The 21,173-nt window shown below is 38.9% G+C and overlaps 1 protein-coding gene across 1 annotated transcript in view; it reads right to left on the bottom strand.

Moving 5' to 3' along the window:
• The window catches only part of si (sucrase-isomaltase (alpha-glucosidase)), a 146,004-nt gene that overhangs the window by 66,002 nt on the left and 58,829 nt on the right, over nucleotides 1-21,173 (bottom strand). Inside the window, exons 18-20 of the mRNA XM_033976422.2 lie at nucleotides 17,591-17,745; nucleotides 12,964-13,048; nucleotides 3,152-3,208 (exon numbers count right to left, since the gene is read on the bottom strand). Of these exons, the coding sequence (XP_033832313.1) occupies nucleotides 3,152-3,208; nucleotides 12,964-13,048; nucleotides 17,591-17,745 (297 nt within the window). The remainder of the gene's footprint in view (nucleotides 1-3,151; nucleotides 3,209-12,963; nucleotides 13,049-17,590; nucleotides 17,746-21,173) is intronic.

Here is a 21,173-nt window from a genome sequence, read left to right as displayed (position 1 = left end):
CTTCTGATTGGCTCTTTTGTTGCTATGATACTCACAGTTGAAGATCCAAATATGGAACTTGGCTCCAAATTCGCCCTTATAACTGCTATTTAACTTATTTATTTAGTTATAAGGGCGAAGTTATAAGCCTCGATAAGCTTCATTTGACTGGAGCAAAACACTATGGGTGACACTCACTTAGTCCACTTTTTTATACAGTTTATAGTCCTAATGTATGCAGTAAACTTGTTCAAATCAAATATAAAGACAATTATCCAATCAGAAAGCAGAATGAGTGTCACATGTGTCTCTGAATTTGAATTACCAGTTTCAATGCTGAAATCCAGATGTTTTAAACCTAAAAGGGCTCTCCCTGATCTAAACCCTTAGAGAGTGAATTCTGGAGGTTCTGAGTGTTCGCTGCCACATGTCCAAATACTGAGAAAAACTTGTACGTGTCCTCTATCTGCAGGTATAAAACAGTAAGAGTGCAGACTACACATAGTTCCTTTAAAGGTGCACCGTGCAACTTTTCTGATGGAGGGTACCTGCTTTTCTCCATGGAGATGTTATTGCTTTGCTTAGAATATTTTTACAGTACGGCAATAAACAGGTAGCAGTACTAGGTTAAGTTACAGGCAAGATCTGCAGAAAGGAGACAGGAGGTCGTTGTTGTTCAAAATTAACAACACCCCTACTGAAATAAATTCTATAGATATGTTTATTGCCAAACTGTGGAACATTACAGCCAAAGGAATACGATGGCACACCCTCTACTAGAAATGTTACATAGCTCACCTTTAAAATTGCTTACTGCTAAGACGCAGCCATAGCAAGAAAAAGTTTTATAATGCATTGGACACTGTATACACTCGTTATTTGACCTTGCATGAAACCACTCTGGATGAATCATGAAAGAAATATGATATTGACTTCATTGTTTTACTGTTTTCCAATGGCACATCTAGACCTCCTGGACAAAAGAGTTTTATTCATATAGCTGGAGTGTGCTTCAGGTGTCTAGCAGAGCGTATATGCACAGATACAATATCAGAAGCATTATTTTTGTGTGGCCGAATGTCCTTGATGCTTCCTGTAAAAGCACTGGCACAGCACAGATGACTAAGCTCTGACTGACTTTAAAACTGACTTTATCCAGTCTATCATGCATATACAGTCACTTACCACAGACAGCACTGAATACAGCTCCATATATGCTTATAACTAGGCCTGTCACGATAGCATATTTTGAAGTTTGATATATCGCTGATGTAACTAACTGGGCGATAGACGATAACACTGAAACTCATTTATGCTACTGGCACAAAAACCCAAGATTTAAACCACAAAAACTATTCTAAATGTACAATATTGATTAAAAAAAATAAATAAAAAATAAAAATAATAATAATAATAAAAAAGATAAAATCATGAGCTGCAATAAATAACCACTGGGATTTATTTATTTATTATTTATTTATTTTTTGGCTATATGATAGATATAGATTTGAGCCATAAAAGTTTGAACTAATCATTTCTATGACTCATTTCACATGCATACAGGGATAGTGTTTATCGTCTTTATTTTCTATACATATCACAGTTATAAATGTCTTATTGTGACAGGGTTATCTCTAATTTGGATTGGCAGTTTGAAAGCTGAAATCCAGTTGGTTCCACAGTCATTGATCCTTATCACGCGTATACAGTCACTTACAGCTGATATAGTTATTATCTTGACAGGCCTTGTCAAGATAATGACTATATAAGCTGATACAAAAGGATAAAAAAGACATTTTCTAAATAGTTTCTGAAAAGTCTAGTGTTGTGAGTAGTAGTAGCAGTGAGAATTACAGTGAGAATTACATTATACGCATTCAAGTTTTGAGTATCAATTTGGTATGGGAGTATCATAATCGGTGAAAAAATGTATGTGTGTTGTTATTAGTTGATGTAATCCCCTTTTCGTTTAGATGGGTCTATGGTAAAAAAGGTTTTGAGACGTATTCAACCACCCGGAAGTCATTTTTAATATGAAGGTCCACTAGTCTGAAGAGGTAGAATTTATACTGGCCTGAGGGGAGGGAGCTAGATTAGTCGTGCGCTAAGGCAGGAGTTATCCACGTTATTCTGGAAGTTGCCGTGGGCACTGCCATTGTTATTCGGGTTGTATTGTTTTGCATGAGCTGGCGATCCTGACAGTAAATAAGTTCTATACGGACTACAGAGCTGGTTGAAAGCCTCCCAGAGAATCGGTGTGTTGTTGACTTGTTTCACACAAATCAATCTACTTACTATAATATTTTAGTGGCAAAACTTTTCTCAAATTTGATTTCTTGGACGGTGGAAGTGCCACGTCAAAGAAATCGCGGTACAGCAGCATATATAGGCAAAAGTGGGTGGGGAAAAATACGGTCAATGCATACCTTCTGTTTACAACACCCAGAAAGTACAAAATAGTCAAATGCTAATGATAATCAACCCAATTTTAGCTCTAAACCGGTACCTTCAGATTGAAAGGGATTTCCAAATGCCAGTCGAAATGACACTTGATTTCAAAAACATAGAATAACAACCTCTAAAACCTTTTCTACTCAATTATTTTAGTTTAAAGACAGCAAGGAGGCTAACTAGTCATAAAGCTATTATGAGTTAATATGGCAATTACTCAAACATGACACGTCCACGATACTACTTCATTTCGTGGTAATATGCTTAATCCTAACCAACTCTGAAAGCTATAAATTACCAACAACACGGGAAACAGGACATAAGGCAAAATGCATTATTCCAGTTTTCATGCTATTTTCACTTTATTATTATGATCAAACTGTGCTGTAAGGTGCGACCCAATTCAATCAAAGAAACTATTGAAAACCAGAAATGCATTATAACGTTGTATATGGTTTTGTCCTCTCAAGTTTCCCTGAAGCTTATTAAAATCCAACTTTTGAACAATAAAAAAAAAAGCATCTACGGCAAAAATGAATGGACATTTTTCATTAGCAACCAACCAGCTTTCGAGTAGTGTTTTTGCATTAAATACAATACAGGAAAATCATCTCTAAACAGACCTAACAAATGTGAAACTCGGATCACAATGAGCATATGATAATGACGTCTCCCGAGGCCCATAGATTATAAATGGATGTAGGTTCTTGGGTTTACTTACCGTGTCGTAATCGTACCACACTGCATCTGGGACGTATGCCCGAATGGTATCTGTCCCCTGCAGAAAACAAGAACAAAGATGTTACTTTACAGTCATCGTTGCACTCATCTTGATGTTTTGAATGTTAAATACGTGATTATGTGCCTTTTATTTGTGGTGTCGACATCAAACGTGGTGGAAAAGCATGTCTGTGTTTGATTTGTGTTTTCCAGGCAAGAACACGAGTCTTTATGAAGCGCCGGCACTGACATAAACAAGGCTACAACGCACTTACAAAGGGTTTAGTGGGGGATAAGACCTGGTTTAACATTTAATTCAATATTAGTAGAGCTAGAAAGAGATTAAAGATTATGCAGTTGCGGTGGCTCTTAATGTATGCGTGAACACTATAGATGGGCCAATATAGGTTTATAAATGGCTGATGGCGATATCGATTGTTTAGAAACCAGAGTAACAAATTGCTGATTAGCGCTGCAGTTATTTTTGGGGCAATATGTTGGGCTGACTTTGATTAGTTCCTCATATTATGCAATTTAAATTTACTATAAACTCACTGACAGCCCTTTTTTATCACAAACTTTAAAGCCAGTAGTGTATCACATTCAGTGCAGCTGTCTCTTGGTTTTGTGCGTATGTTCTAGGCGACAAATCGACTAAAACAAAATATTGGCCTGTGCTGGAGATTTGCGGCTGATACTCAATAGCTTGAAAAGTCCAAATATTGGTCTGTCTCTAATGCATGTTATTATTTTGTTAGTTGTAGGGTTGTCAAAGGTATTGAAAATCAGATGCTAATCAATACTGAAAGCATTATCAAAACTAGATACTGATTTAAGCAAGTATCGATACCAAAAAATAAAATAAAAAAATCTCATAACTGGGTAAAGTTTGACCTTTCCTAAATAGTTTCATCTTGAGTTTCATCAGAACTAGTTTAAGACCACATGGTATAACAAACAAATACTATTCTTATGTGTTGAAAATTACAATATTGTCTAAAAGCAGCTTTTAAAATGATCGTTTGGGTTTCAAAATAGGTTTTGAGTATCAAGTATATTCTTGAGTACAGAAGTTGTGTTAGAAATTTAAGTCGGTCAGCTATAGTATTTCATGTTTTCAAAGTGATGAGATAGAATGAAAGCAAATAATGCATTTTTACATGTATATAAGAAATGAACAAGACATGAATCTTACAGCAAAGTGTTATCAGGACATTTGAAAAAAGTCTTTTAAAGTCTTAAAAGCCAAAGATGACAGAAAATAAACTAAAAAAAAAAAAAAAGTGTCCGTCAATGAGGTATATCGTATATTGGTTTTACATGGAATGGGATAGAGAGCTTATAACTCATAATACCCAAACAGGTGAGAGCCCATGCATATGCGCTACAGCTCTACCACTGGCTGTGAGTATTCCATCTAATTAAAAGCAGCAAGAGGAGCTCAGGCTTTTTCCCTTAATAAATAAAATTATCATGGAACAAAACTGGTCCAACACTGGAGTTGCAACTGGATTGAGTGACATTTTTTTTTTTAACATTTTATCTAGTTGATAGGTTACAGTGTACCCCAGGTCAATTGGATCCTGTGAGGGGCTCCAATTGAGGTAGCTGGGTATTGAGGTAGCAATACACGGAGAGAAAATTGAACAAGTTTCAACTTATAAATATTTGGAGTCAGCCAAAATATAATGCTGACGTTCTATACAGCTAGAATAGGGTTTGTACTAAGGTATGGAATAGTCAGCTGGTTTGGAAACCTGAGTGTCAAGTTTAAGTCACAGATCCTTACAATGGTAAAACTGGCTGGTTACATCATGGGTGTGTTTAATCTGACAGGACCAGGGAGCATTTTTGAACAGTCAGTTGTGAGCCAGGCTCTGAAGATCATCACAGATCCTGCTCATGTGCTCAACACAGTATGAGCTCATGCAGTCTGGGAGGAGATACAGGGTTCCTCCAAAAGTTGTTCGTGCCCCAGTCCATAAAACTGATAAACAACATGGACTGATTGTGCAGATGTGTGAAACCTGAGTGATTGTATATTGTTGTCATGATGCCTGTCGTTCCTGCACTTTTTTGCACTTACCCCCCTCCTTCCTATGTCTGAGCCTGGAGCTGGGCGGAGATTGTGGCTCCTCCCGTGCACACCTGGGGCTAATCGAGCCAGGACCTGACACCCAGCGCCAGATCGTCCGCGTATCTCTGTGGTACTCCTTGCTTGGCTCTGTTCATATTTTTTCGCTTTTTGATATTTTGCTTCTGCTCCCTTGACCCACCCGCCTCCTCTACCGGTACAGTCCGTCCCGTCTCAGACTCTGCTACTCACGCTCTACCCTTGGACCACGGCATACACCCCGCTCCCGACTCACCGTTTGATCTACCGTAATTTTTGCACTATTAAACCTTCCCCGAGTTCTGTCTTTTTGGTCCCTCCTGTCTGACGGTACGACAATTGTCCAGTTCTTTTTGTATTTTGTTGTCATGTCATGTCTGTATGATCATGGTATTATTGACCCCTGCTCCAAGTCAAATTTCTCCATGAGGAGACAGAAACCTGAACTTAAAACCCCACCAACCCCTGAGTTTTTGTTCAACTCCACCACATAAGATCAAAGAAGCCTGGATCATATGCAAAATAAAGATACACACATCAACCACTACTTTTTATGAATACAATTTTATAACAACTCCTGCTCCACCCAAGCCTACACAGACACTCTTCCTATTACTGAAACCCATATCAAGATAAAATGGAACTATTGAGAAACTTCTATAAAAAGACTTGTTTTTGATCTGATATGAAGTTTCCCACAAAAGCGCGGTGACATTTGAGCCTGCACCTTTATGATGCAAGAGATGATGGAACAGACAGCATCAAGCGCAGACTGATAGGTGACAGGCTCCGCTGGCTTAAGGTGCTGGGCAGACAGGAGTAATCAATAGCGGAGGGACGCTCCTTTGATAGCACTGTCAATTCTGCACTCTCCCTGACAGCGGCAGAGGGAGAGCGACACAGGGAGAAGAAAGAGGCAGGGGACTAGAGCTTATACAATTATAGATTATAGAGTTAGTAGGGTAGTAGCAGTCATCGTAAGAGTTAGCAGTAGTGGTGCTAGTACTAGTACTAGAGGTAGTGACATGCCAAACTGATATTTGCATGTTTTTGTTTAGGCTGATCATCTGACTAATGGACACACACAGAGCTTTAAGTAGTAGTAGAGGTGGTGGTATAAGCAGTAGCAGTAGTGGTGGTATTGGAAGCAGTGACAAAAATTATCAGTAGCAATGACCCTATAGTGGTAGTAGGAGTATTAGTAGTAGTAGTGGTAGTAGTAATAGTGGCAAATTGCTGTTGGAGTAGCACTACAAAAAGTATTGCAAAAGATGGAGGCAGGAAACTCCAAATGTGTCCCAAACAAACAAAGGAGTAGACATACTATAAAAGTAGTTGAAGAAGTCATAGTAATAGTCATTGCAGTAGTAGCAGTGGTATTAGTAGTAGTAGGCAGGAGGCAGGAAACTCCAAATTGATTTGAATGAGTTGAAGAAGTCATAGTAATAGTCATTGCAGTAGTAGCAGCAGTAGTAGTAGTAGCAGCAATATTAGTATTAGTAGTAGTAGTAGTATTGGTGGTGGTAGTAGTAGCAGCACAATTAGTATTAGTAGTGGTAGCAAGCACTGACAGTTTACAAAATTGTCACAGAAATAAGGAAAAGAATGAGGCAGGAAATCCAACTTTCAGTACCAGTAATAGTAGTGGTGGCTTAGTTTTAGCAGCAGCAATAGTACAAGCAGTTACAGTAGTAAGTGTTTGTAGTTGTAGTAGCACACAACTGGTAGCAGACAAAATAAAGTGGAAACTCCTGGTCTATCTCAAAAAGATTTTAGCCGATGAGTCAGAGGCACTGGTGTCCCCGCCGCTCTACTCCTCTCTCCATTTCTCTTCAATAGTGTGTCCCGTTTTATTGCCCTGTGAGGAAAGTCATTAGGAACAAGAAACAGGCAAGAGAGGAGAGCCAGGGGGAAGCCAAAAAGGTAACACGTAATGCAAAGAGTAAACACCAAAGTATGTTACTGTAGATTTCCCCATAGCTTCAATGGAGGGGACACATTATTGCTCAAAATAAAAGCTTTGTAATGTTGAGAGAAAATTGTCCCCCATAGAATTTAAGTTGTTTTCAAAACCAACTAAGAAATGTCATCAAGTAGCATTAAAGCTCCCATTAGAGGATAAAGCGGTAACAGCTTTAAAGGCAGTCACTGGACAAAGTGTCCAATGCCCAATGAGAAGAAGAGCCAAAGTTGTAATTAAATTGCTATGGCTTGGTCTATATATCAAAGTGTTTTATTTAGTCGCCTTTATAATTCATTTTTATTACAGAGAATGTGCGTAATATTGAAATTTAGCATATCTCCTAAACAACAATTTTGATATTATATATGTGTATATGTAAAGAAAGACAGCAAGAGAGAGGGAGAGAAAGAAAAAGTGAGAGAAAGAAAGACGGAGAGAGAAAGAGGGAAAGAGAGGGAGGGAGCGAGTGAGAGAGGGAAAGAGTGAGAGAGGGAGAGAGAGGGAGAACCCGAGCAAGAGAGAGAGAGAAAGAGAGAGAGAGGGGGGAAAGGGAGGGAGAGACAGAGAGAGAACGAGAAAGAAAGAGAGAGCAAGAGAGAGAGGAAAGGAAAGAGAGGGAGAACCCGAGCGAGAGAGAGAGAGAGAAAGAGAGTGGGAGGGAAAGGGAGGAGGATTGAGAGAGAGAGAGGAAGAGAGCGGGAGGGAGCAAGAGGGAGAGAGGGAGGGAAAGAGCGAGAGAGAGGGAGAGTCTAAGCGAGAGATAAAGAGAGAGAGAGAGAAAGAGAGAGCAAGAGAGTGAGGAAGGGAGAGCGAGAGGGACAGCCTGAGCGAGAGAGAGAGAGAGAGAGAGAGAGAAAGAGAGAGGGGGGGAGTGAGAGAGAGGGACAGAGCAAGAGGGAGAGGGAGGGAGGGAAAGAGAGAGGGAGAGAGCGAGAGATAGGGAGAGGGGGAGGGGAGAGATACTTTATTGATCCAGAGGGAAATTCAAGTTCAGCTGCAGAAGCATACTGCACTTCACAGTCGCCTTTGTGCCTCTGTCAAAGGGCTCAGTGCAGCATAACAGGAGCACTGGTCAGGTAGGGTCAGCAGATCCTGTGTCTGGGCAGTTTGAGGGGAGGAACAGTCCTCAGTACAAAAGTGTCCCTCGCCGAGTGCACCGACTGGTCGTAAGACCGATCTTAACCCTATGTTCGACTTAAATCTGAAAGTAACAGGCAGCCTATAGTTATGACTAATGCACCAGCCAGACTAAAGCCCTCTGCGTGCTACACCCAGGTGTAACTTTTACACCCAGTGTGGGGCAACATTAGACACGAGTGTGGAGTGGCTGATAGAGCAGAGAGTAGCAAATGGCAAGTGCCACGGGCTGCTGGAGCTGTGTCTGCCGCTGCTGTGGCTCTTCAGCGAGGCTATGGTGGCTTTTCCCTGCTCTCTCCCGTGTGCTGACTGCTGTAGCCAGCTTCAGGCTCCTATCTCCTTTTCTTTAATCACAGACCCTGTACAAATGTGCTTTCCTGTCACGTTAGTTTGAATTGGCAGTAAATAATCCAAGACCGCAATGAAACTAACCAAGACTGAAGTTCCTCAGATTAATTGAAGGAGAAATGTATTATTGTAAAACTAACAGCTGGCATTTCTCCTTCTTCTTAAAGCCTGACTAAACCCTAACTGAACATTTCACTAACATCTACCTGTCCCTAGTCCATTTATGTCACTTTAGTGCAGGTAATTTTCAGCTTTGTGGTCTAAAACCCCCTTACTCTCTCCTTTACTCCTCCAGGAACTGCCCAGTTTAACAGCTCATTTGGACTGGGGCAGTGGGTGCATTTTAGGCATTTAGTCACACTTTAAAAAAAACTGGTGACATATACATTGATATTTAGGCCTAACTGAATCATTCTTTTTCAAGAATTGGTCAAGATGCATTACTGCTTTTCTGAGAAGATGAAATTCTGAATGATAGATTATAAAGTGTGTAAACTTGACTGCCATACACCCTCCTCTGCAGGCCTGCTCCCTAATGGCTTATCAAAGCTGCTGTCCAGCTGCTGAGATGACAGCGCGGGGAAATCGTCTCCTTTTCTGGTGTCTGATTTGCTCGCGGCGCCTATCACTCAATATAGTATCTAATGTGATGGGACTGCAGGAGTTAGCATGGCGGCTAACCGTGATTGAGAAGGACAAGCCACGAGGCCTACATCCTCATTTGGCGCAGGCAGGCAGGTCCCTCTTAGCCGTCCGCGCACTAGGATTTGATCAGGTGGGGTTGAGATTTACGCTGGCAGAGGGATCAGATGGTACCTCGAAGCGACAGGGAAAAAGGCAGGGGCGAAAGGGGGGAGAGGATGAAATAAAAGGGGATGACGAGGGGCGAGTTGACAGGCGCTGATTAAGAGAATGCAGATTAGATAAGAGAGGGATGGTCTGATGAAAGGGAAGAGTGTAACGTTCCGGCGGGCGGGGAGAGAGGGCAAGAACCAAAGGGGTAGGAGCGAATGACAGCGCTCTGGGATCATCAAAGAGGGCGACTGAGAGAGTGGTACAGACCTGGGAAGGACAGGGAGAGGAGTGGGGGGGGGGGATTTTTGGGGGGCTTGTTAAAGATCAGCGCGTGACCCTACTCAAACAGATAAGAGCATGGGGCTTTATGTGGGCCGTCACAGTCTGATGGCTGTGTAACTGATAGCGCATGGTGTTTTTAATCCACAACGCTGGCCACAGTTAGTACACAGAGGACCCGGCTCAAACTAATGGAAGCTACGTCCATATCATCGACTGTATAAATGAACATAGCTAACCTGCTAGCCACTGCATTCCAAACGGGAAGCGAGCATGGGTGCAATTTGGCTCCATTTACTCACTTTCTATTGAAAATTAGTTGCCTCTTTCTCAGTAACCGCTGCTCATTTTGGTCTTAAAATGTTCGTATCAACCTCTTCTACATGATTGTGTCTTTATATCTCGCTATTACGTGTGTAAATCAATGTATGAGCATTAATAACAGACCAATCATGCGACTTCTTTCTGTGAGATCGCTCCCGCTAGCGTTAGCAACAGGTTTGATTGACAGCTGATAAACTAATACAAGAATCATATGCATTTCGGTTTCTACAGGTTTGAACTACAGAGTAACTAGTTGTTTTTTTTTGAGGGATTTTAATGTCTTTCTTATTCTGTAAAGCACTTGGAATTACTTTGCGTATGAATTGCGCTATACAAATAAATTTACCTTGGCTTGCCAACAACATAATCCCTAATTGCAACTAACAAATAAAAAGAGTTTAAGCTGATTTTAAATGTGGGTTTCAAACAAAGCTATACAGTTGCCTTTATCTAGAGTTTCTGATTTAATTGAAGTGTTTACAGTCTAATGTAAACAGATGGTACTGTGTAAATTTCTTGTAAGTATAAAACAGACAATGTCAGCTTTTTGTGGAGAAAGAAAATGGATGCTTAGTTTAAACCATATGTTCTCATCAAAATGGTTTATTTTAGGCTACAACAACACCAAAGCAAATGATATACTGCACGATGATCGGCATATTGGTGTAGAATGGTTTACATCAGATGCCCTTCTTGAAGCCACTATTCTCAGTTTCCAAGCTTAGGCCTGCTTGTCTCCATGGGGAGAAGTTTTATGGCACTCTTTGAAATATTTCAAGCAGAAGAATGGACAACAGATTGTGGACCCTCCAGCCTAACACATGCAGAGTTCCCCTTTAAAGTGACCATGTACCTAATTTTTTTTCCATATATTTGATCAAATGTGTCTTGTAGTAGAACAAATACAATGTAAAAGCTGTTTTTGAGGTTAAAATGAGACCGCTGTGTGCTGTCTGCATCTACAAATCATTTTATTGTCTGAGAATGCGGTGAGCTTTGTCAGATTTGTTATCATGCTAGTTATTTTAGCATTACTGTGACAAAAAAAAATCTATTCTCGTCTTTGAAAGTTGTGGAAAGTGCTTAAAAAACTAATTGTGGTGAATAATTAGGATGTTAGGAATGCGTTAGGAAAGTGCGGAATAACTTTGAACTGCTGCAAACCACAAATCAGGTATAGGGTATTTAACTAACCACTTCCATCCTAACCCAGCCCTGTGTCATACATAAGCACTCCTCCACTACTTGAAAGTTTACCCCAATCACACTTGCACAAAGTTACTTCACTGCCCTGCCCCTCTGTGAATCCAATTCGAGCTCCTCTATTCCGAGTAATTCGCAAGGGGCCACGCCAAATTGCTTATTAATAAGGCCACTTTAACATGACCGCAATCTATGAGAATGCGCCACGTACCATAGCCGCGCAAACAGGCACGCACACACATACTGCTATCTGCACTTCTAATCTGCTGCTAATGAGGTCAGAGCTCTCATTAGGGCTCACACAAGAGAGTGGGAGAGAGAGAAAGAGGAATAGAGAGAGAGAAAGAGAGAAGAGAGGAACAAAGAGGATCACATGTCATGTCTCCCAGCGGAGGTCACACCATTCGCCTACATGGTGTGGTGTTGAGCTGTAAGCGATCGAGCAGACATTTACACTGCTTTATACGGTCCCTTCATATGGAACAGTATTGCGTAATATTATGAAGTAGCAATCTGAGGGGGACTTCTGTTTGCTGTGGTGGGAAACAGTGGAGGAGATTTGCTGTTTTTTGCAGAGTCGAGAATGTGATGTAACAGACCGGAGCGGGGACCTCTTAGTGGGCTGCACAGGGGAATCGAGCGCTGTCGCCATAGCAATTAATAATTCTGAACACAAAATTATAACTTTTGAATGGGGAAAGTTCACAAAGAATCAAATCAGGAATGAATTATTTGCCTGGAACTCATAAATCATTAAACAGGGCCAATTAGCTATTATGCTAAGTCAGCTTTTTGAGCTTTCAACCTATGCATCAAAAACGAAACTGAAACTAATTCAAATTGTTTGTTTTTTTTGCCGAATATACCATTTCCAAAACTATACAATGTAAGACGTTGATCTAAATGTGTTATGTTGTTGTAGCAATTAATACCCCATAGAACACATGTGTCAAACTCAAGGCCCGTGGGCCAAATGCGGCCAGCCATGTGATTTTATGTGTCCCGCGACAAGGTAAATTAAAAGGTCTGACTGTCTTAAAATATCAGGAGATACACAGTTACAGAGTCATTTTTGTCCATATCCATGTAAATCCATATGCAATATCTGTGATTTGAATAAGTAATAAATATAGAAACAATTAATTGACAAGATTAAAAATTAGTTGTCTTATTTTACATTGCATTTAGTTACATTTATACGGTCTTAATGTTATATCTGGCCCTTTGAGAGCAGTCATTTTGTTGATGTGGCCCTCTGTGAAAATGAGTTTGATGCCCCTGCCATAGAAGTATACTTTCAATTAATTTAGATAAGCCTAGCCAAAATTATACTGGTATAAAAATAACTTGTTTTTTTATTGTTCAATGCCTGGATACACCCTAACTCTAGACTACAGAAATCTTTCACGTCAACGCCAACTCAAGTACACAACGTAAATCTCCGTTGTTTTACTATTAAACTGCAGTATCTGGCCTCATGATGTCGCTATACTTGTAAAACCAAACTAAAAAGACAACAGTCAATCGTCCTAGTTCCTACCACATTTCAACGAAACACTACAGCAGAAGTGTCATCTGGAGCCAAGCGAATTGTTCTGAATATATAAGTGCTGTGTAATAGGATCGTGTATGGTATGTCTGTCAGCCTCACCGGGTCCAGGACAGGGGTGATAAGCAGATACTTTCCCCACAGGAACTGCCGGTCCACTGTCCAACTGGCACTGTCTGAGTAGAACCTAAAAGAATAAATAAAAACATATGTAAGGGAAAGAAGTGTAAAGCAAAAAGAAAAAAAAGCTTCACTCCTGTATTAAGGTGCACTATGTAACTTTCCTGGTGGAGGGTCTTCATGAGTATGTTATTACTTTGTCCCCGATGTTCCACAATATGGCATTAAACATATCTATCTCCATGGAAACAAGGAGGTAGCGCAATTAAGCCAATTAGATCTGTAGACCTCGTTCGCAGTGAGAATAAAAATAATATAGACCAGATTAATGCTGCACTGTGGAGCATTCCAGACAAAGCAATATCTCCATGGAGACAAGCAGGTGAAACATTACATACTGCAGCTTTATCCAGCAAGGTCTTGAGTAGAATCATTGGACAATGTTTTTATTTGATCAGAAGGAATCGTGCGAATGCAGAGGCCATGTTGGTTTATTAATACAAACACAAAAGTCTCATTATTGATGGGAAACAAACTCCCTTTCATTGCTCTAGTTTCTCAAACAAAATATTTAAACAGCACTTTTGTTCTGTTTCCATCTTTGGACAAAGAATATTTGTTCCTCAATTGAAAACAAGAGCAGACTCATGCATATTCTAATCGTGAACCAAGTTGGATATAAAAGGCTATTTGTTTGTACTTTCATGTTTTAACCCAGTTCATCAAAAATAGACGCCATAGCCAAGTGTTGTGTGCAAAAATGAGTGCTCATGTGGTATACCATTAATTGTAAATTGATGTAAGATAATAGTAGAATACAACTGTGAAATTACAGAGTACTTACCAAAGTACTCCTTACCAAAGTTATCCCTTACCTTAACAATAACATGCTTTTTTAATTGGATGCAGACAGCACACAACAGACCTATTGTGATCTCAAGAGCTGCTTACAGAATATACACATTTTGCTCAAATACATCAGGTTCAGGGCCTTTATTCGCTCTGAAAGTTTGATTTCATAAAGTTGATTATTACACACAGTCCAGGAGAGAGATAAACTAACAATGTGAAAGATGGTTTGGTAATAGTATCAAAAATCCTGAATAAGTGTCAAAGTGTGATGGTTAATTGTAGAAATAAAATGTGATGTTGTGACATTCATGCCATCCATAAAAACTAAAACTAATCTATGAGTCATTCTGAATAAAATATATTTTGTCAATTAGTTGCAACTAGTCACCATAAATCTAACTTGAGTTTACTCAGTACAGATTAACTATTGAATATTATTGAAATGTCCATGTAGTGAAGTTGCCAAATAAAAAATTAAAAAATACTGTATAATGTTATCTATTAATTTTACATAGCATTTCCTCAGGTAATATCTAAAACAGAAGTTACTGACTGGGTCCCCTTTTTTCATCCAATCGGCCTGCCTCACTTCCGGTGCCACCAGGAGGTCCATGGCCCTTTTTGAGTGAAAACAGAAGCTGTGTACATAGAACTTAATGGGGATGCAATAAGTTGCTAACTTTAAATTAACATCCAAAAACTACAATTAGTGATTTATATCAAGAAGTCAAAGACAAAAGGGGATGCAGGCAATTCACAGAGAGAATGGTAAACAAATGCTAATCATATAGGATGCATGCATTTTCATATCAAACACCTGTTAACCGTCACGTTTTATGATAAATTACCTGGTAATCTACTATAAATAAGCCACATGTTAATCCACTTCATGATTTGTGTTTTTTACGTGTGCTATGGGTAGACATGATTAGTTTTTCTCATAGAATAAACAGGCAGCATATTTCTAACTGTAACATTTAGTTTATCATGTTATTTTGGATGTAATGCATTTCTTGTGTTGGATTTCATACAGTTAAATGACATATTTGCTGTCAATGTTGTACAGTTTAGTGGTAATAATTCTGGGTTTGTTTATCATAAGCTATAGTTAAGCTAGTTGCTAACATCAGCAAACAACAGTATTCATTTTGGATCCAATAATCAAACACATGGTCGAAATAGTGATTAAATGGATGAATGAATTTGTTTTCCATAAATTCGAAATCACTCCTGAGGTTCTGATGCTGGACATTTTATGCCAAAAAGAGAGAAGACCGAACTGTATCTACCGAATTGAATGAAATTAATGAATTGATGAATGAAATGGGATGTTTTCACCCAAAAATGGGCGGGGACAGCAAAAGTGCCCATATTTTTAACACATCTATATCACAGTGACAGAGTGGGAGGGGCTAAAATTTCAAACTACATGTTCCTGACTCATGGTCTGAAATCAGCCACAAGGCCTTTAACATTTTTGTTAACTTCTAAAAGTTTCTCTGCATGTTGTTAAAATTATGAACCAAAATGACAAATATGCAAGAAAACGCCCCATTTTTCTATTTTTGCAAGCAGCCAGCAGAGACATATCAATCTTCCTCTCATCCATATGCATTGCGTTATTTTTGCACTTTAATAACTTTCTGCATGTTATCTCATTGAAATGGATTTTACAGAGATATTACCTCAGCTGCATGGATTTAACGGACAGGCAAGAACACAATGGTTTATCAAAGTTGTTTTTGTTGGACATCCGACAAAGTGATGGTATTTCATACACCTAGACACAGAGGTGGAGACTTGAAAGTCATGACTTGGACCCTTGAGTCACTATTTTAAGGACTTGAGACTCGACTTGATAAAATGGACTAAGACTTGGGACTCTACTTGGACTTGAAGGCTAGTGACTTAGGATTTGACCCAGACACGAGCTCTCTGACTTGAGGTGACTTGATGCTTCTCCTCAAAAAATAACAAAAAGTTGATACTTTTGGTGTTTAATTTTACAGGAACATGTCCTTTCCCCACTTCTCTATTTGTCATCAGGGATGTAACAATAACTGAATCATAGTGATATCATATCGTCAAATGTCTTAAATAATATTGGGCACTGTCACAATAAATTGGGTTAAAACAGCAACTACTAGCCTCCAACATAATCCAATAAATATTGCTCCATGAGATCTGTCTATTATTGCATTCCTATTTCTTATCATGACTTTTTTTTTAGTACAATTTAATAAAAAAAAAAAATTAAATTGCAAAAATCTGAGCTGTATATGATACTTAGGCTCATTGACTTGAAGTTCAGAGGAGAGAACTTGGACTGGATTTGGACTTATGGGCCACTGACCCCAGACCTGACTTAGACTTGCTTGTCTTTGACTTGGAACCTGACTCGAACTTGAGACTTAGTTAAGACTTGCAAAACAAGGACTTGTTCCCACCTCTGCCTAGACACATCAAATCAAGTTGCTTAGGATTTTCTTTATTATTCCACTAGTTAATACATATAGCACTAGTTCTTTGCATTAATTGTTTAGAAGCATTTAAGACACAATATAATGCAACCTGACTTTTTAACCTTTTAGCCATGTTAAATCAAAATTTTGTTTTTATTCTTTAAAAACATACCAGATGTGTTTTTTTCCCCTATTTTTCGTAGAAGTACTAGTATTTTTAAGTAGCCTCTCCAGAGCTCAAGATGCCCCACTTCCTCCTATTAACATCAGCATGTGGTCCTTCAAAAAGTGCTCCTCCATGTTTTTAATTTAAAATCCATCCTTTTTATTACTACTTTTGCCACAAGGTCCATTCACATAAAACAGTATTTATTTAAACACACTGTACCTGATTTTTAATGTCTTAAAAAACTGAAAAACAGGACTAGTTCAAATGGTTTGGAGTGGCCCAAAGTTATTCCTTACTTTAAGTGCTTTTCATAGCTTTCAGTTAACTAGCATCTTAACCTGCACTTCCTGATTATCGGACATTTTATCATTAGATGCAGACGGCTCACCGCGGTCATATTTTGACCTCATTATATATACCTTTACCTTTATATACAAAACAATATATATAATATATAATATATATATATATATATACATATATATATATATATATATATATATATATATATATATATATATATATAATATATAATATATAATATATATATATATAATATATAATATATAATATATATATATATAATATATAATATATATATATATATATATATATATATATATATATATATATATTATATATATATATATATATATATATATATATATATTTAGGCTGTGTTCTTCTCTCAAACAGAAAACACTCTGATCCACCTTGTGATGTCAGGTGGAAATGCAATGCAAGTGTGTTGCTGTGTGTTTAAACTCCATACACCTTCACCTGAATTATTTGGATGATTTCAGCCCTGGCATTTCCAATCTCTTCTAACTTGTTTACTTGAAATCTACTGCTTCATGACATCACAAGGTGGAAACAGAGCATTTTTGATCTTTGGAGATACAGACAGATTAATAATAAAGAGTTACTCAAACATGTGTGAATGAAACAAAACACAACTCCAGGTATGTTTTTGAGGAGGCAACAACGTGGTTCTAACATGGTTTAAAGTTCACAATAGTCAATTTTGTGTAATATAGAACCATTAAAATATTGCAATAATATTGTTATCGCAAAGTAAAACATCATATCTTACCAGCCCTACTAGACATCCATACTGCTGACTTACTCGTGCATCATGGGCCGTACCACCGTCTCCCCCGTAGTGTGGGCCTTGTAGAAGAGTGTATACAGGTATGGCAGCAGAGTGTAGCGGATGGTCAGGTAGTGCTTGGAGCTTCTCACCAGGGTGGAATCGGTCCCGTACCAAGCAGGATCCTGGGGCTGGAAGACAGGAAGATGGATGAGAGTGGATGAGAGGTGCAGGCAGGGCAACTGAAAGCAGGGGAGGGGCAGGGAAAATAACCATTTGTCTCCACTGCCTTTCAGTACGGAGATATAGTTAATTAAAGGTGAAGGGAGTGGAAGGGAGATGTGAGCTCGGGAGGTGCAGGTGGTGAGGCAGATGAATTATGTGAAATGTGGGAGGATTGTGTCAAAGACATATTTACATTCTTTTTTAATGCTTTTATAGCATTAATTCCTATACTGAAAATATATATGACATAAATAGAACTTTTACACACACCACAATAACTTTATGGTTCAATCTAAATGTACTTTTAAAACAGACGCAAAGCTGCCAATATGCCTGCGTGCCCCTTCTGAGCACCAACCACCCCTCAACTTTCGTTAAGAAAAGGTGGTTAACACAAAAGCAATAAGCAGTAGAGGCTGGGGGTTGAACCAACAACCAGCATTGTCAAGCACCTTGACCTAATGTCTATTGAACAAATCTTCTAAGCCGCCAGAATTCTTAATTTTTCTAAAGTGAGGTGTGTGAGAGTAGAAAAGCCCCATCGTCCCGGTTCATAGTCCCGTGGACACGTTTCATTATTTTGATTGCCTCCATAATCCAGGGACGATTTGTCTTCCTCACACACACCAGGGATAATGTTCTAAAGAAGTTGGACTTCAGATGGCGCTGTCGTAGGTAGACAAAGCTAAAACCTAAAGCTTTAAATCAGGATACATCACAGCAACATCACGTGACGACTCTGAGGAAGAACGCTAGCATTCAAATAAATTAACAGAAAACCAGACGAACCTCAGTGGACTAATACAAATTTACTACTAAACAACAAACAACTACTACCTACCTGGTGCACACTGTACTAATCTTTAATCCAGCTATCGGCAACACTGTTAAATGTGTTTTTGTTTGGCTCTGATTTTAAAACTGAAGGAGACAAAGTACAATTATAAAACTATAAAAAGCCTTATCATGTTTCACTATTATAGCAATGAGACAGATTCACAATGCTAGACTCATCAGCACGACCTGTTATAAATAAGTGGGCCTTAATGACATTAATAATCATTAGTGGATAATTGTTATAGAACGCTCTAAAATGGGAAATTATGAGAAGCGAAGTTGAGCGATTGAAACAAAAAGCGGAAAAAAGTCAGCCACCAAAACTGAAAAGTATGATTTAATTTCCATGATAGTGCCGAGTAAGAGGGTGATTAGCTGCTAACAGGCCGTGCTCCTCTCATTGCGCTAATCATTTATGCCCCGAGAGAATGTTCTGGTGATGAGAAGGCTAGGCTACATGTGTGCGTGTGTGAGCGCGTGTGTGGGTGCGTGTGCGTATTGCCCTGTGTTGCCATGTAATGAAAGTCGTGATTAGGGCAAAGCAAAGGTCACGCATTAGCCATACTTCAGATTCATCACAAGCACGTCTCTGTTCTCTGTGTGCGCTGCTTCTCAAATGGACGTGCGATGATCGATAGTGGTGGATAAAATTGTACAGCTCTGGTTTAGACTATATATAACCTTGTATTTAATTACTGATCTAGTTTAGAGCAGGTTTTATCCTGGTGTTTACAGTATGGGTATCAGTGATTTTTATTTTCCTAGATAGCGGTATTGATTCGATATTAAAAATTTAGATATTTGGCACCAGTGTTTGTTTTTTTTTCTAAGCTGCTCCAGTCTCTGTGTGCCCATATGTCATTCCTAGTTTGTTCTCAGTGCATCCGATTTTGTCTTTTGAAACGTGTAATGAGTAAAAATGGAAATAGAAGAGCAGTTAGGCAGAAAATATGGCTGTATGTTTACACAATCATGAAACAAATTATGTTATGTCTCAGATAAATACTTTTTTTTCAATTTTTTACAAAAGCGAAAAGCTAATTTGTGAACTTAACTACAGCTTAAAGCGGACCTATTGCGCAAAAACCAACCGCCATTTTAACCATGTTATTGTGGTGTCTCCATTTACCCTCTCAAAGTTGTATTTAGTTCAATTCATGCATATCTGAGTAATTATTCTCCTGTATTCTAGACGTTATTGCTCCAATCAACCCCCGTTTTCACCGCCACCAGTATACGCCATCATCTCCCTATGATTGTGATTTAAAATGTCCAAATTATAACTTAATGATCCACGGGTGTCATAGATTATAACTATAGCAGACACAAGCACAATATGTCTTTAAATTTATGGGCCTTGCTATGGATTTTAAAATCTTAATAGCGTTATTGGCAAAAATCAGCTAGAGCTTACTTAATTTAGTGTGACATCCACACCTCTGGTTAAGAGCAGATTCAGTTTAAATGAATTACTGGTTCAGAATGATTTGGTCAGACATGGTCAGTTTGGCTTCAGTGTTTAAATTAATTTTGCTATTTACTTTACATAACTCAAGAGTCAGTGGATTTACATAGCACTTTTATACCTCTAATCAATGGGCATTCAAAGCTCTTAATATCAAGGAGCCACTCAACGTTTTACATATTCACACAGTGTACACAGACACTGACGGCGAGGCGGGTTAAGTGTCTAGCCCAAGGACACAGCAATAGTGTGCATCTGTGTGAGCTGAGATTGAAATGCATAGAGGAATGACTCGTGATGGACTACGCAAAGTTTATAGCCGTAGTGGACAAATACAACACAGGTAAAATGTCAACTTTACAAGGACAACTTATGAAGGAAAAGGCTACTTACCATCTGAAACGTAGATGGCAAGTAGCCTAATTAATGCAAGCACCGCATTGGTTTAGGTCAATGGGGGAAGCATCGTTCCTCTTGTCAACTGTAGGGATGGGACGATATTAAATTTCAGACTCACGATTATCGTGGTCAAAATAATCGCGATTAACGATATTATCGCGATAATTATTGACCTGTTAACGTTCCGACGGCCCGGGCCTACTTTACAACTTTACAGCAATGTACATACACTTCTGCGTCACCCGCACAAACAATCTACACATTAAATGAAAGCTGCGGCGCTTGTCTTTCTGGATATGCAAACCATTTTCACCTGCAATCACCACAGTGCTGACAGGAAAGACGTTTTTACAGAAAAGTCACAAAGTGTGATTCTGGACTTCACTTACCATTTAGCGCTCTGGTTCTGTCAAACATCAACATATTCACACAAAGTTGGTCTCATTTGTTCCGTAAAGGTCCAGAGAATATATTCCAGTCAAGAAATTATGTCCACAAAATAAGATCCTCCATGTCCAATCTGCTGCAGCAAAGTACTCCAAATATGAAATCTGCTCCGTCACTTCTTTGCCTTTCTTCAGTCGATTTCAGGTATAATAAACTTCTGACAGCGCCAACTTTGTTCCCCAGTGCTAAACACACGTGTTAGCTTGTGATTGACACCAGTGTTGGCCAATAAGGTGGGGGTTGTGG

Source organism: Periophthalmus magnuspinnatus, chromosome 13 (assembly GCF_009829125.3).
Source record: "Periophthalmus magnuspinnatus isolate fPerMag1 chromosome 13, fPerMag1.2.pri, whole genome shotgun sequence".
In the NCBI taxonomy this organism is placed as follows: domain Eukaryota; kingdom Metazoa; phylum Chordata; class Actinopteri; order Gobiiformes; family Gobiidae; genus Periophthalmus; species Periophthalmus magnuspinnatus.
This window is presented reverse-complemented; position numbering and strand designations above follow the sequence as displayed.